We start from the raw sequence: 15,922 nt of genomic DNA on the forward strand, positions 1-15,922 counted from the left end.
CCTAATAATGTCTCTTTTATGATTTGAGCTTCATTCGTAGCAGCCACTAGGGACAGAAAGGTCTTCAGCCTTCAGACAAAAGAGAATGTGCACACAAATAATAAATGAAATCATGTAAATGACTTTGAAAGGCAAAAGAAAATTTAAAGGAGGTGATCATCAGTTTTTAATCCACCACCTGTTCGCTTTTTCACGGCAGATACTCTATGGGAGCAGTAACAACAGAATGTTTCCAAATCACACCTCCTGCTGAAATACTGATGCAATGCCACTTTCCTGCCATTAGGTGGCAACTCGCTCCTAGGATGAAATGATATGGGATGCAACCAAAACTGCACGCATCGGCTTTTTTTATTATTATTTTTTTTTATTACAGTTGTTAAGTTTGTTGTGTTAAGGTTGTGTCAGCATTTCCATTATAAACCCTATTTTCAGAGGTTTATAACTTGACCATAAAAATGTGCTCTAGGCTGAAATTTGGCATCCAAGGTCTCAGGCCAGGAACAGATCTTTTTGGAAAGTTGAGCAGACTCTTTCTAGCCTGTGGACACTAAATTTTAGTCCGGCTTGAAGGCATTTTAGTCCATAAACCACATTTTACTTCTCCCAGCTGGATTTTATTCCACAGCTGGAAAATAATAAGCATATCACTTAAACCAAAACAAAGGGGGAGCCCCAATTATCTCTTAATGTGCATGTGTATTTTACAACACACAGGTTTGTATCTCCCTGAATTCTGGATTACCCCACTTGGAGTGGCTATGATCACAGCTTTCACACTCTTAAGGGCAAAAGTAACCTCCTTTCCTAGCTGCAAGGTTCCTTTGGAATGGGTGCAGTTCCACTGGGGATATAGGTAGGTTCTGCAGGGGCATGTATTCCATGCGGCATAAAGCCCTGACCCACATGAGTTCTGTGGGGATATATGCAGGGACAGGAAGGATTGAGGAATAGGCAATCCAAGGGAGGTGGCACCTGAAGATCCACTGCTATGCAGATACCCCTGTCCTGTTCTCTCCTGCCCCAGAGGGGGTTTGGAGGGCCACGTGCATTATAAGATGTTACTTCAGATATTAGGCTGAAATCTCTGCAGAGAGACTCCATAATCCTGGGAGGGGAGGGGAGGGGAAGGGGAAGCGATGGGAGGAATGGTAGAAGAAGGATTTCTCCACTCCCTGGACAATTACTGGGTGCTGGGTTTAGGATTTGTTCCTTAATGAGAACTTGTATGTGATTAATTATCACGTAGTGTTTGCCCATCAGGGAATTATGGACTCACTCTGACGGAGTGCCAAGCACTGTCAGTGCCCATTGAGGGCAATAGGAGTTGAGGGCACTCGACACTTTGCAGGAGTGGCCACTTATGATGGGGTGTCCGCCCCACACAAGGCCTGAAGGGGTTAAGGTGGCTAGGTGAGCCACCTGCAGGAGGAGCCAGGGAGTAACAAAGGTTAATTAAAGAGGAAGTGCAGCTGGCCAGGAACAGGAGGGGCCTACATAAAGCCCAGTAGCTGAGAGTAGAAGGGGCTACAGAGAGAGAGAGGTGGCAGTCACTGTCAGGGTGAGAGAAGGCAAGGTAGGAGGTAGCCCAACGATACAGCAATATGGTTCTGGACTGTGCAGCCCTCAACTGCTTGTTGTAGGGTCTCTGGGTGGGAACCCAGTGTAGAGAGCAGGCCTGGGTTCCCCTACCAGCCACTGGGTAGTGGCGCTGTTAAGGGGCAGTGAAAGAGAAGATGGCCTGGGGCAGTGGGTCCCAAGGAACTTTGAGAATGCAAAGTTCTCCCCGCCCCAGGAAGGGGAAACTACAGTGACCTGGCCAGAGGGCCAAGCCACACAGCAGGAACAATTGAGTCCCAAGAGAGTGAGACACAGCGAGTGTGACAGAGTGCAACCACGGGAAGGGGCACCAGCCTGGCAGTGCTAATCCTCAGACATGGCCAGAAGGAGGCGCTCCAGCAGAGAGTGGAGCACCCTGTGACATCCCTACATATGACGATTCTCTCTCTTTTAGGCATTTGTAAGTATTAATAATATTGGCTCTTACATGGCACGTTTTATCCTTAGACGTGGTTGGTAAAGCAGCCAGTACCATAGTATCTAGCCTTCTATAGCATCTGTAACACACCTAGCACTTACTGTGGCTGGGTAAAATGACACACATCAGTCTGAAACCAAAATAATCTTATCTGAGAAAGCAATGTGAGTGACTGAAAAAGTAGCTACTAGAACAGAATCTATTAACTTAGATTCTGCAATTGTGGCAGCCCTCAGGAGCCAGAAAGGGGTAGGGCATGGGGTGATTGAGGTTCGAAGATCTGATGCTGTGCAGATCCACCAATTTCCTTCTCCACCCTCAGTGTGGTAGGGGTCCCGGTAACGGCCATACGTAAGCACTCTTTAGTTGACATTCTACCTCTTGATGTCTTGGTGGCTATAGGAACAGCGTGAATAACGTAGTGTTGGAGATGATAAAACAAAACCCAAGACCATTCCTTCCCCAAACTCTGTAAGAGCTGAGCAAAGTTTTTCAGCAATGTTTCTGTCACACCTGCAAACAAATAACATCCATCTAAAGACTTTGTGGGGGGAAATGCAGCATTTAATCCTGTTGTTTTTTTATTGATCCCTGTTGTCCTAATATAAAGTGATGTAATAATGAATGATGTGCAGTTCCTTATTCAAAACTGCCATGTATCACTTTTATGATGTGTATTGGCCATCACGGTAATGATGGAACCACCACTTTTCTCTGCAGGGCTGCATTAAATCAGTGTTCCATGCTGTCAGGTAGTAATTCCATGCTTCGGAATAATAAAGCATATTTATATTGTGCTCTAACAGAGCCACAGTGAGTGGAAAAACATGCTTCTTCCCTGAAGTTATTTTTTAAAGGCATTTCATTGCATTAGCTAATTTTTTGGTCTGGGATACAGAAAGCTGGCCTTTTAATAATCATAGCACAATAAAGATCTGGAGGCTAGAAGTGAAGAAAGCCACCTGCAATTCTAGCTCAAAGAAAAAAAAGAAAAGAAAAAACAGCAAAGAACCGAGTGCAGCCAAAAGCACATACAAACATGTCAGTTTGCTTCCTAAGCTGAGATTTGGCCGTGCCCTTTAGAAGCACAGAATTCTTTTCTGATCTGATATTTCTGTCATTTTAAAGTTTTTTTTAAACTTTGTCACATCTAGGCTGGATAATTTGGAGCTACCCCACCAAGCACTTGATGCCCCCAGGAACATTCCAATTGTTCATTTACAAGGCACGTACAAAGTCCTGCTTCTCTGAACACGAGAGGAACCAAGAATAAAAGGAGCAGTTTCTTAGTTTACAGCCCCCAGTCTCTTTAGCTAACACCAGACTCAAAAGCTCATTCTTTCTAGTTTTTTCCAGACATACTGTCTTTTGCTCTCTTCTTCCCTCTCTCAGTTTGTGCGTATTATGCCTTCTCTCTCTGTCACCCCCTCCCTCACAAACCCACCTCACTAACACTATAAGCAAAATCCCTCTGCCCGCACCTAGGTGAGTTCACAACCCCCTTTTGTTTTAAGTGGGGGACTTCTGATTAACCCATCCTGATAGAGAATTTAAAGGGCTCGTTCGCATCCTGCCTCAAAGAAGTTTGTGATCAAAGCAGTCAGCAGTATCCCTCTATTGACACCGAGCACTTTGAGTTAATTTATAAATGTTCAGTTTTGGAACCTTTCAGAGAACTTTGAACCATGCACAGGAAATGAAATGCTACCTCTGCCTTGTAACATGCTGCAACTAATGGATTAGTCAAATAATGGATTAGCTGAATGAGGATGCCTGAAGCAATGTCAGGTAGTTGCAGGTATCACTGTACCACTCAGAGGAGGTTACTTCAGGAACTGTCCTAAATTATTTAACAGTTTCCTTGCCTTCAGGAGTTGGAAGAGGCTCTTTCCCAAAGTCCTTCTCCTGTCAACGAGCCATGTGACCCTGCATGGGATGTCTGGTTAGCAGAGAATAGTGTGCGTTCAGCTGTCTGAAAGACCCACTGCTATAGGAACATATGTTTGTAGTGTGGCTACCTGACAATTTTGCTCTGACTCCCTTTAACTGTCCTGAAATTCATGAGCCTAATTTATTATTTTTTAGTAAGCAGAAGCATGCTAGGTGCTTCACAGGACACAGCCCCTTCCCACAACACGTGCTAAGTTAGACACTGATAACAGTGAAGCCAAGATTGCTACTGCAGCATATATACCTCCTTCCCCTGCTCCAGTTTGGAATGGGCAAATGCTCTGCTCTGTGGCCTCTCCATTTTCTTTCTGATCTCCCCAATCCTAATGGCAAAATCAAAGAGGAACCAGGAAGGGAGTAAGGTGGCTATGTTGTCAGCTTTGGCTGGGCACACAAGCTGGCTTCAGCTTCCCTATATGCTTTCTTGAAATCTCCCCACCACCTCCCTCTTTCTCATGCTATAGTATGTGGGGTGTTTTCCCATAACTCCCACAGTTGAGCTCCATTTTTGAACCTTTGGTGTGACTTATCCTATTAACAGCACCAGTACTCTTGGGGGAATCCTGTGCCACTTGCTTTCTGATGGGGAAGCAAAGGGAAGCCACAAAAGCAGTCATGCGACCCTCCCCAGCAGTATGTTTTGGGTGACCAGGGCTGCCTGCAGAGAGGTAAATCACTGTGGGTCAGGAGGCAGGACTGGGGAAAACCCAGCTGGTGGCTCCTACCCTGCTCAGCTGCTAGCCCCGGATGGGCTGGGGAGAATGGGACTTTCTCTTCCCCTGCACAGCATCCGGGGCTGGATCAGATACACCCCCAGATTTCTCCCCCCGGCTGCAGGAAGCTCTGCAAACTCCCCTCTCTGCCTGCTTCCTGCACCCAGCACTCCTCAGCTACAGAGGGAGGGATCCCTGTACAGGGAACTGCACCTCCATTCACCTAACCCCCATGCATCCAGACTCTCTCACACCAAGACCCTCCTGCCGAGACTCACCCCCCAGCACTCAGAACCCCCCCTGATGAGCCCCACTCCCACTGCACCTGGACCACCCCAATGAGCCACCCGCACCCGGATCCCCACTGCACCGAGCCCCACTCCCCCAGCATCTGGATCCCCAACCCACTGAGCCTCACTTCTCCAGCATCTGGATCCTCCACTGAGCCCCCCGCACTCAGACCCCCCGCTGAGCTCTATCCCCCCTACACTCAGACCCCCCCCACTGAGCTCCAACCACCTTCACCTGGACCCCGCTTCAGAGTCCCATTACCATTGCACCTTGCGCTGTGCCAGGATTGGGTGCAGCCTCATCGCTGAGTCAGTGTCCTGGCGGTGGGGAGGAAGAAGTGGGGAGTTGCACAGTGATCTCCCACCTCCGTGCAGCCACTGGCCTGTGCTCCCCAATGCTGTGCTGGAGCCTCCACATTTATTTGACAAATAAAATTTGCAGAATTTTGAAATATTGTGCGCAGAATTTTGAATTGTTTTGGCACAGAATGCCCTCAGGAGTAGCATAGGAAGTAGAAGCTCTCACTCTTGCTACCTTCTTCTGGAAGCCCATCTTTGCCAGTGATGAATATTATTACTAGGCACATCTCAAGCACCTTCCATCCAGGATTCTCCAAATGTTTTATAGACATTAAGCTTTACTTTACCTCTGGGATGTAGGTCAGTATCACTCCCATTATGCAAAGGAGGTGCAGAGAGAGGAAGTGACTTGCCCAAGGTTCCTCAGGAAGTCTATAGCAGAGCTGGGAACAGAATCCAGATCCCGACTCCCAGCCTTGTGCTTCAGACACACAAGACCATCCTTTCCCTCTTGATTTAAATGTGATTTTTAAAAAACTGACTGAGTGCCAGAGGAGAATTACAATGGGATTTTTTAATGCATGAAGTGAGCCTTGTTATAGGAGTTGCATGTCACTGGGGACTGCCAGACAGATCCCTCTGCATATGGACATGATAATAACTCGTTCTACTAATGAGAAGATTTATTTTCAGTTTCCTAAACTGTTGTTTGGCTGGACATTCAAGCAAGGGAGGGCTTTTTGAACATGGGCAGACTGTCACGTGGAAAAATACATTGGAAAGAAGGTCATATGTCTGAAAAGTGTGATGAACTATGCATCCTATTAGTGCACACTAGCATTTCCAATACCAAAGACATACAGAACCTATGAATGCATGAATCTATGTATCTTCTGTACTGGAAACACCAGCGTGCACTGACTGCGTGACTAGTTCACCACACTCTGCAGTCAGATGACCTTCTTTCCAATTTCCCCATTCCTAAATGCAGTACGTATCCATCTGGAACGACATTCCAAAGAGAAGACTTACTATGCCTAAAATTGAAAGGAGTGCAAATCTAATCCAGGCACCCAGTTTTCAGGGGCTAGCCATAGTTTTCCCTAAATCTTGGAGGTGAAAGAGGGGGAAAAGGAATATCTTGTCTTTGTTGAAAATAGGTATGTATCTGTTTATGTTCAGTTCATTTCTGCCATCTGGTCAGGGCTGTGCCTAAATAGCACGATATTAATAAAATATATGGTACGGCCAATTTTAGCTGTCATTTTTGTTAGCTACACTACAGTGTGTGATCGCTTTTTCAATCACAACAGCAGCGTTACAATTACTACATGATTAATTGCCAGAATTAATCACCATGCGTCTGTGCTATGCTTCACGTGGAGGTCATTCAGTGTGGTGAATCCTGCTCTCCTTGGAGAAGGGAGGACCAAAGACTCCTGTTATGTGAGAATAGCAAAAGTGATGTTGATATGTCAGCCTGCACATAGAGTGGCCACCCTTAAAACCTTGCGTATTACCTCGGTATTTTCCATTTTACCACAGGGAATACTTAGAGAACCTGTGTCCCCTGAGGAATCTAGGGCAACTGGCAGGTTTTTTGAAAGGGTAACTGTTGTCCTTTGCTTGATTTTATTTGAGAATAGTTACTCTGCTTTGGAAGCGCACTAATTATTCTTGGAATAAAATAACAAATTCTGAGGCGCTGGAAGAAAATTGAAGTACACCACTTCACACATACTACTTTTCAGTTTGGCTCATTAGGTCAAACTCATCACAAGTGTGACTGCACTGTAGTCAGTTGGCCCAACACGTGAAGACAAGGATACACAGACACTCACCTGAATCCTCTATCAAGGGAGATACATTTGGACTCATGTTTGCATGGATTTAGCTCGGGAACACAGTGGTTGATCACCTCATCACATAGCTCACCTGTGGCAAAGAAAATTAACAAGGCGTAACACATCTGCTACCAACACAACTCATTGGCTTTGCTGAAACAGCTCTAACCATGGTGTCCAGGGATGATAAACCCACCAGCTCTTGTGACTACAGAGCTTACTAAATGGAGGTGATCCAGCAGTTCAAGAGGAAGCCCCATGACAGTACCTGTTACGATGGCAGGACAAACTAAATAAGGGTGGGCTCGCTCAATACTGGCTAGTCCAATTCTAGCTACATTTAGCAATTCCTTAGCAACTGAGCTACACTGGGTGCAATAATTTTCTCATACAAACCTTACAGTCCCGATTCAAAAGACCTAACACTCAAGCCCTCTCAACTTCAGCTGGAGTTTTGCCAGAGTAAGGACTGTAGGGTCAGTTCCTGACCTCAAGTTGCAAGCGTCACAGAAAGCCAGTGACATACAATGTGGATATGCACATTAACGGAGTCCTTAAACTTTTCACACCAAGTGATATTCTAGTCATAGTTGATCCTTTACTGTCCTAGGAGATGATCTGACATCATTTAGAAAAAATGGCTTTTCAATAATAAGAAACAGCTTTAGGGCTGCACATAATTATACAACCCCCACTATTTACAAGAAGCGCACTGACTCTATTGTACTCATACAAGATACTGTTTTCTATAAAAGTTCCTTATATGCAAGCATTGCTCAGCTGTTTCCAGGTACTGTGTGTAGAATTCAGTGCATTTCTTTGGATTTGTGTAACTTTTAATAATGAACAGTTCCAGAGTGTTCAAAACCATCCTTCTTCTGAGCCCTAAATTATTAGGTTACACTTCAGTACTCAGGACTTGAGATCCTGCCAGAGACTGAGCATAAACTTTGCCTTTGAAACAAACTTCTTTAAGGGAATGAGCAGGTCAATTATTCTTAGTATGGAAATCCTCAAACAAAATCCAGTCCCAAAGCCCCTTTTGCAGTAATAGTGGAAGACTGCATCTGCACAATTTCAAGGATATAGGCATGCGCAATACATACATATGCTCATGTGCATGTGCACGCAGATCCTCTGAAAGTAACAACCAAACAGTAAAAGTGATGCTAGATAAATATTCTCTGGATAACCTCTGATAAAGCCTTCCAAGTACAGGGTGGTATAAAATACTTAATTAGATACAACAGCTATTAAACATCAAAATCTAACACAACAGCCTGCAATATTGTCAATATTTTCTGTGCTGTGGCTCCAACTCTGGGCCCTGCTTTGGCCCACTATGTGCTATTCCACCTGTGCACAGTGGCGCAAAGCCCAGCATACCCAGTCCCTTGAAAAATGTCTCTCCATGGGGACTCCCCTCATGTGGTTCAGATCCGTTGTAGCTGCTTCAACACTGTCCTCTCTCCCAGCTGATGGTATAGGAGGCATGACTAGGAAAAAGGTGGCATTGGCTAAGGCACCCCTATGAATGGTTCCAGTAACTCGGAGCCCTCCCCATCCAGTGTCCCATCTCTGGCCACTGGAGATATTTGCTACGAGCAGTTGCAGATAGGCCATTGTAGGCAGTCTCATCATACCGTCCCTTCCATAAGGCTGTTGGAACAATAATTTTTCAGAGCTTATTATTGTGACACCGGCAGACCAAGTGCCAGCTTATGCTAAGGCCTGTAGGCCTCACTGACCACTGACAAATGCATAGCTGGAAACCAGTCAGACTCACCTATGTATTAGCTTTGTTAAAATAGATGTAAAGTTTCTAAGAACTTAGTGTTTAGACTTTATGAAATGCTTGTAAATTGCAGCAAGCGTTAATCTCAGTTATAATATCTATATCCTATGTTTAAGGTAATATTTAAGAATTTGCTCTGCAACTATAAAAGTGTTTTCTGTGAAACTGGAAACCCCCGCAGTCAGGAGAAAAGCATTACCAAATGTGAAATACTAGTTCATCACAAAAGGTGTCATCTCCTGATCCCCCGAAAAGATGGCCCACAGACACCAGACAAGCCAATGTGGAACATCAATGGACAAAAGACATTGCTGATTGTTTTCCCCACACCTATGAAGAGGGGATGAACACAAAAACCCGTCCCATCACATTTTGAACTCTAACAGAAGGGAATAAAAATCCCTGTCAAGGAGGAATTGTTATTGCTATGCTGCCTGGAATTCAGAGAAGGCAATATTTCTAAGCATATCCAAAGGATCCCCAAGCTGCTTGGCTTGGGTTAGGCCTAAAGGACATATGGAGCTTGGCTATCATAGGAACCACTATTACCTTTTGGAACCTATGACTGTATCTCACTTGTGTGTGTATATTTACCTGCTTTAACCTTCCATATAACTCTTATTTCTTTTTCTTAGTTCATAAACCTTTAGTTAGCTCATTATAGGATTGGCTACAAGCTTTCTCTTTGGTTTGAGATTTGAGATACAATTAATTGACCAGGGTTAGGTGACTGATCCTTTGGGACTGGGAGTAACCTGAATATTGTGATGTTTGGTGTAAAGGACCATCTATCACAAAGGCAGGCTTACCTCAGTGTCAAGATAGACCAGAGTGCCCCAGGGGACTTTCTGTGACTCCATGGTAACACTGTTATAGTGCTTTAGGAGTTCACACTTGTTACTTGGTTGGTGAAATCTAATTACAGAACACACAAATTTGGTATTTGTGCCTTTCTTCTAGACCAATGTTTCCCAAATTTACAACACTTGCCTATCCCTTTTGAGACATTTGTCTGACTGGCGTACCCCTTCTCCGGTGAAGATAATTTGTGGGGGGAGAATGATAGACACATTTTTATAACACACTCCTAATTCGTTTCATTCTGGATTAAATGTTGATTAGAAATAAATACAAAATTATATTACATACAGTTGAAACAAAACTTTTAATAGAAATAATAGTTACATATAGAAATAGTACTAAAAATAATTAAAATAATAGAAGCAAATCAACAGTCTGGCAGAACAGCGTGTATGGTGAATTCATATCATTCTGAAATTAAAATATGCTGGTTTGTTTAGGTTAGTGAAGAAAGCACTAGTTTTAATACTTTCTATTTCGGTATTGAAAAATTTTCAGTACAAACCAAACTATTTAGGGCGAGGGATGGAACTGCTTTTGACCAGACACTATCGCGGGGATATCTGGCTTGATGTTTGTGATCTTAAGACGAAGATGGGGCTCCACGTCAATAAAACCATTTTGGTTTTTTTGTTTTGATGCCAACCAGCACAGAGAATCCAATCTTGCACAAATATGAGGTGGGAAAAGGCAGAAGATACTTGACAGCTTTGTCCGACAGAGCTGGATATTCAGAGCTAACTCCCAACCAAAAAGATGACAGCGTGTTTTGCTCAAATTTTGTTTTCAGGAAACTATCTGAAGCCAGCTCCAAGAGTTGTTCTTCTTCTGAAGTGGAGAGGTGATTTGGCAATGTTTGAACACTGATGATAAAGAGGTTCCTTATCCATTCATAGGTGCCATCTGGTTCAGGGAAATATTTACGAAGATCTTTCTGCAAGCTTTCCAAATGCTGCTTCATGGTTTGCAACACATCACTATCAAGTCCGTTAGTCAAGTTTATTACTAAGTCATGAAGAGATGGAAAGGAATCCAGTTCATGACAACTAAGACATTTATGCCACAGTTTAAATTTTGTGACCATGGCGCTCACTTTGTCTTGAACACGGAATATGGATATGACTTTCCCTTGCAAGGATACATTGAGGTTGTTTAAATGAGCAAAGATATCTGCAATATATGATCGTTTGCATAGCCATTTCCAGTTGTGTATATGGTCTCGCAGGTTAAAGGTTTCATCTAAAAAAACTTGCAGTTCTTTCAGCTCAAACAGGCAATTCAGAACTTTTCCACGCAAAAGCCAACACACTTCAGTGTGAAATAGGAGTTGTGTGTAATCACTGCCCATCTCACAGCTTCATCCAGTACTTGCTTTAGATCTGCCTGCATGTTCTGGATGGCGAGTGCTTCCCTGTGAATGCAACGATTCGATTTTGCTTTTGGCGCAACAGCTTGAATACATGCAACAACTCCTTTCTTCGAACCAATCATGGCTCTGGCACCATTCTTGCTTATTCCAACACAATGACTCCAATCCAAGTCACTGTTTTTAATAAAGTCATCAATAACTTTAAAAATAGCTTTTCCAGTTGTATGTGTTGGCATAGGTTGGCAGAATAAAATATCATCGTGGACTTCATTATTCAGCTTGTATCTGACAAACAACAAAAGATTAGCTAAATTCACAACATCAGTGGATTCATCCGCTTGCAGTGTATAGTAGCGACTCTTTTGTACTCTTGACAATAATTGCTGCTTTACGTTTTCAGGCATATCTGTGATTCTACAATGAACAGTGTTATTTGAGAGGGGGACACCGTCTATAGCTTTGCTAGCCTTGTCTCCAATCATCACTTGTACCATTACTTTGGCTGCAGGTTTTACTAATGTCTTGCCAATCACTTCAGCAGCTCTGGACTTTGCAATTAAGTACACCACACTATATGAAGCTTCCAAAGCTTTCATATTTTCACCTGCCGTCACATTACGAATTGTTTTCTGGGACGTTTGGAGATCTTTGTGCCTATTTTCAAAGAATTCTACAGGTTTTCCCTCTATGTTTGCTATCGAAATGGCATTTTAGGTTGGATGGTTTCATACTTTCATTTGTGAGAGTCTCATAACAAATCACACATAGTGGAACAGGCCACCTCATCACCAGTCCACGAAAATCCCAGTTTAAGATATTCTTCAATGTATTTGCGGGCTTTTTTCGTTTTCTTTGCAGCTGATACGTTCAATAAACTTACAGATGGTTCACACAGTTCACTAATTTTGTCGTCACAATTATCTGATGTAGCCATATCACTGCATTTTTCAGCATAATTATCACTAACATTCGTATTTCTTTCATTATTTTCTTTTGTACATTTCAAACTTCCCATTTTTAGCCAGCGATCCATTGTAAATGGGTTTAATAAAAACAAAAAGAGAGAAATTTTGTATATTAATACACACCAAGTATGTACTCGCTATGATCTTTAGATTACTACAGGTAGTTATTCATTTTTATCTTTTATCCGTCAGTATGACTTCTATGCATGCCACAAAGGGAAGTGTATTGCCCGAGCCACGGTAACGCGCACACGTGGTTTGCGTCAGCACGTGAGCCGATTTTTACTGGCACACTGCTGCCAACCGGGGTCCCGGCCACCGGCCCGGCTCAGCCTGCTGCCAGCTTGGGTGAACGGGACTCTTGGCCGGCAGCAGGCTGAGAGGGCCAGCAGCCAGGACCCCGGCTGGCAGGAGCTGGTGGACGGAACCCCAGACCGGCAGCGCGCTAAGCCACTCAGCTTGCTGTGGGTCTGGGGTCCTGGCTGCTGCCCCTGCTCAGCCCGCTGTTGGCCCCTTGCCACCTGGAGTCCCGGCCACCGGCCCGGCTCAGCCCGCTGCCAGCCTGGGTGAACAGGCCACGTACCCCTTGAAACCCTTTCACGTACCAGCAGGGGAACGTGTACCACACTTTGGGAAACACTGTTCTAGACAGTCTGCCCTCAGGTGGGCACTCCTGGTCGTTAGCCACTCTAGACAGCTTGACAATCAGCACCTAGTTCTTATATAGCACTGACCTTGAAATAACTTGGACAAATACAAAGAATGCATCTGGCTTGGAATGGGGGATATGCCAAAGAAAAAGAAGTACTTGGTATATTTGAATCCCTAGGGACACGAGGGAAATTAAAGCATATATTCTGCTGGGTTTGGGTTTCTGATGTTTGTTCTTGCACCTCATTCTTCATCCAAAGCAAGCTGGAACATTCAGTAACAACCTGCATGACTGAAACTATTGCTGAAGATATTCAGTAACATTTTTGAGGTGGCACAATTGGAAGTTTACTTTTACCTCCAAAAAAAAAAAAACGACAACCTAATTCAGCCAGCTAGCAGAGAAATTGACATCAATCAGGGTATGTCTACACAGGGCTAAAAGACCTGCAGCACGGTTGCAGCTGGCCTGAATCAGCAGACTCAGGCTCACAGGGCTTGGGCTGCAGGGCTAAAAATTGCTATTTTGACACACAGGCTCAGGCTGAGCCTAAACTCTGAGACCAGAGGTGCCGACTCCGTGGATGCTCCAAAACTAGTTGGTGCTCAGCACCACCAGCTGTAGCTGTTTGGTGGCTGGGGAGGCACTTGGAGGATGATGGAGAGCAGCAAGCGGTCAGCAGGCAGGGCCTCAGGGGAGGGGTTGGAGTGCGGCCAGAAAAAGGTGGAGCGAGGGCTGGGCCTCAGGGGAGGGGGCGGAGTCTTGGGGCGGAGCATCCCCGTGGAAAAATAAAACTCGGTGCCTATATCTGGGACCCTCCACCCTCGCAGGGTCCCAGAGCTCAGGCTCCAGCCCAAGCCTGAGTGTCTACACAGCAATTTTTCAGCCCCAGAGACCAAGCCCTGTGAGCCTGAGTCAGCTGACCCAGAGAAGCCACAGTTTTTTTTATCCCTGTATAGATATACCCCATCAGGTCAACCTTGGCTTCTAACTTCCCTCAGTTTGCCTTTTTTGTATATTTGTATGAGCATAAAACATGAGAAGCATTCCTTAAAAAAGAAATCCAGAGAATTTCTAACTCGATGGTGACATGACAGGAACTCAACGTTCTAAAGCCTTCAAGTATCCTTTTGAAAGGAAGCCTTTTTTGTTAATAGAATACATTGGAGATAGATGCCTTAAGCTGTATCTTTGCTACAATATCCATAAAAGCTTCTTTTTTTTTTAATAAAGGAAAACAGACTTTTGAGAAAAGTCAGAATAGTGGTATAAACTTCCAAAGGAAATCATAATTCTTCTTAAAGTATTCTTCTCAGCCAGCTTGGAAAATTGACAAATGCATAGAAATCCAGTAAAAATTCCCCCCAAATGTATACACTTGTCAAATATGACTCACTGTGTCATGCTGAAAGCACCAGTATCAAAATTAGGAGGATTTCAGGCTTGGTACCAAACACAGCATCCAACTAATTTATCATTGTTCACAGAAAACTTGGAATGTTTTAGGCTCCTTCCTGTTACTTATTTTTTCTCATCTCTCTTTTATTTCAGATTTCAACATTTCCAGATTTCTCTTGGGAATGTCGAGGAACCCAGACAACCTCATCTCGGGGAAGAAAATTCCTGTTGATAATTGAACGGGCTTCACCGATGTTTACTGAATGGCAGACAGCACGGTAGGGAAAGAAAACACTTTTTAAATAGTGATACTCAAGGCAAGAGCTAAACATAAGAAACTATGTTTCCTTCAGTTACAAAGTATTTTGGGCAAAAATCTTTCTTCAAACAGGGTATGTAACATTCAGTGGCCATCTGATTGCATGTTTTTGAGGGAAAAATCTGGCTCTTTTTACTTCTGTGCATGGCTTTGGGCTCCTAGTTATTGTAGCAATTAAAGGTCTATTCTGAGTTTTTCTCTGAATAGTGGTATTGGATTCAAAATGATACTTCCAAATATTGTCATTTTGTTAATTATTTGCACACGGGTTATGCTGGGCTCTAGAGGCATTAAACAGCTTTTAAAATTTTTATCAAAAGTGTTTTATATAGAGGGCATTCCACCACATTAAAGCTATAGCTACTGTGACAGACCCAGACCAGTGGGGTACAGGAGTCTGGTCGAGGGCAAATATACTGGTCACTGGATGAGTAGTTTTCTGTTCCCTGAGTGACCAGAGCAGGGGCTGCACTAGAGTAATTAGGAACCTGCTAGAACCAATTAAGACAGGCAGGATAATTAAGACACCTGGAGCCAATTAAGAAACTGCTAGAATCAATCAGGTCAGGCTAGCTAATCAGGGCACCTGAGTTTAAAAAGGACCTCACTTCAATTTGTGGCATGCATGCGAGGAGCTGGGAGCAAGAGGCACGAGGAGCTGAGAGTGAGAAGACATATTGCTGGAGGACTGAGGAGTACACGTGTTATCAGATACCAGGAGGAGGTGTGGTGAGGATAAAGAAGGTGTTTGGAGGAGGCCATGGGGAAGTAGCCCAGGGAGTTGTAGCTGTCATGCCTCTGTTACAGGAGGCACTATAGACAGTTGCAATCCACAGGGCCCTGGGCTGGAACCCGGAGTAAAGGGTGGGCCCGGGTTCCCCCCAAACCTCCCAACTCCTGATCAGACACAGGACGAATTGACCCAGACTGTGGGTTCCACCAGAGGGGAAGCAAATCCGCCAATAAGCACAGGACCCACCAAGGTAGAGGAGGAACTTTGTCACACTACACTAACAGCAGCATGTAGAATACATACACTGTATCTCCCCCGCCCCCAGCAGAGGTATAAATAGCAGTGTATATGGTGAGGCACTGCTTAAGTGAGGAGAGTCAACACATGCCAGAACTCTACATAGTTCTCTACACGCCCAAGCAGTGCCTCCCACATCTACACAGCTATTTTTAGCTCCTCACTGCCTCCCCACTTCCAGAGGCTTTCCCCACCACTGGAGTTTTTTGCTGCGGCATGTAGCTACACACCACAATGCAGATGCAGCCTGCCTTTCACTGTGGCATTCAGCGACATGTACCTTACACGCTGCCACCAGTATAGACCTAAGAAATGCACTCACCACTGGCAGCACCTTCCCAACCACCAACATCATCCTCCACATCAACCTTCCCTATGCAACTCCTCCCTAGGTATGT

The 15,922-nt window shown here is 44.3% G+C and overlaps 1 protein-coding gene across 7 annotated transcripts in view; it reads right to left on the bottom strand.

Annotated features, from left to right (window-relative positions):
• The window catches only part of SLIT3 (slit guidance ligand 3), a 781,907-nt gene that overhangs the window by 46,151 nt on the left and 719,834 nt on the right, over positions 1-15,922 (bottom strand). For all 7 annotated transcript variants that reach the window (XM_039485327.1, XM_039485326.1, XM_039485332.1 and 4 more), the window contains one exon: positions 7,133-7,226. In XM_039485327.1, coding sequence (XP_039341261.1) covers positions 7,133-7,226 — 94 coding nt within the window. The remainder of the gene's footprint in view (positions 1-7,132; positions 7,227-15,922) is intronic.

The sequence above is a fragment of the Mauremys reevesii genome, linkage group 8, assembly GCF_016161935.1.
Source record: "Mauremys reevesii isolate NIE-2019 linkage group 8, ASM1616193v1, whole genome shotgun sequence".
NCBI lineage: Eukaryota > Metazoa > Chordata > Testudines > Geoemydidae > Mauremys > Mauremys reevesii.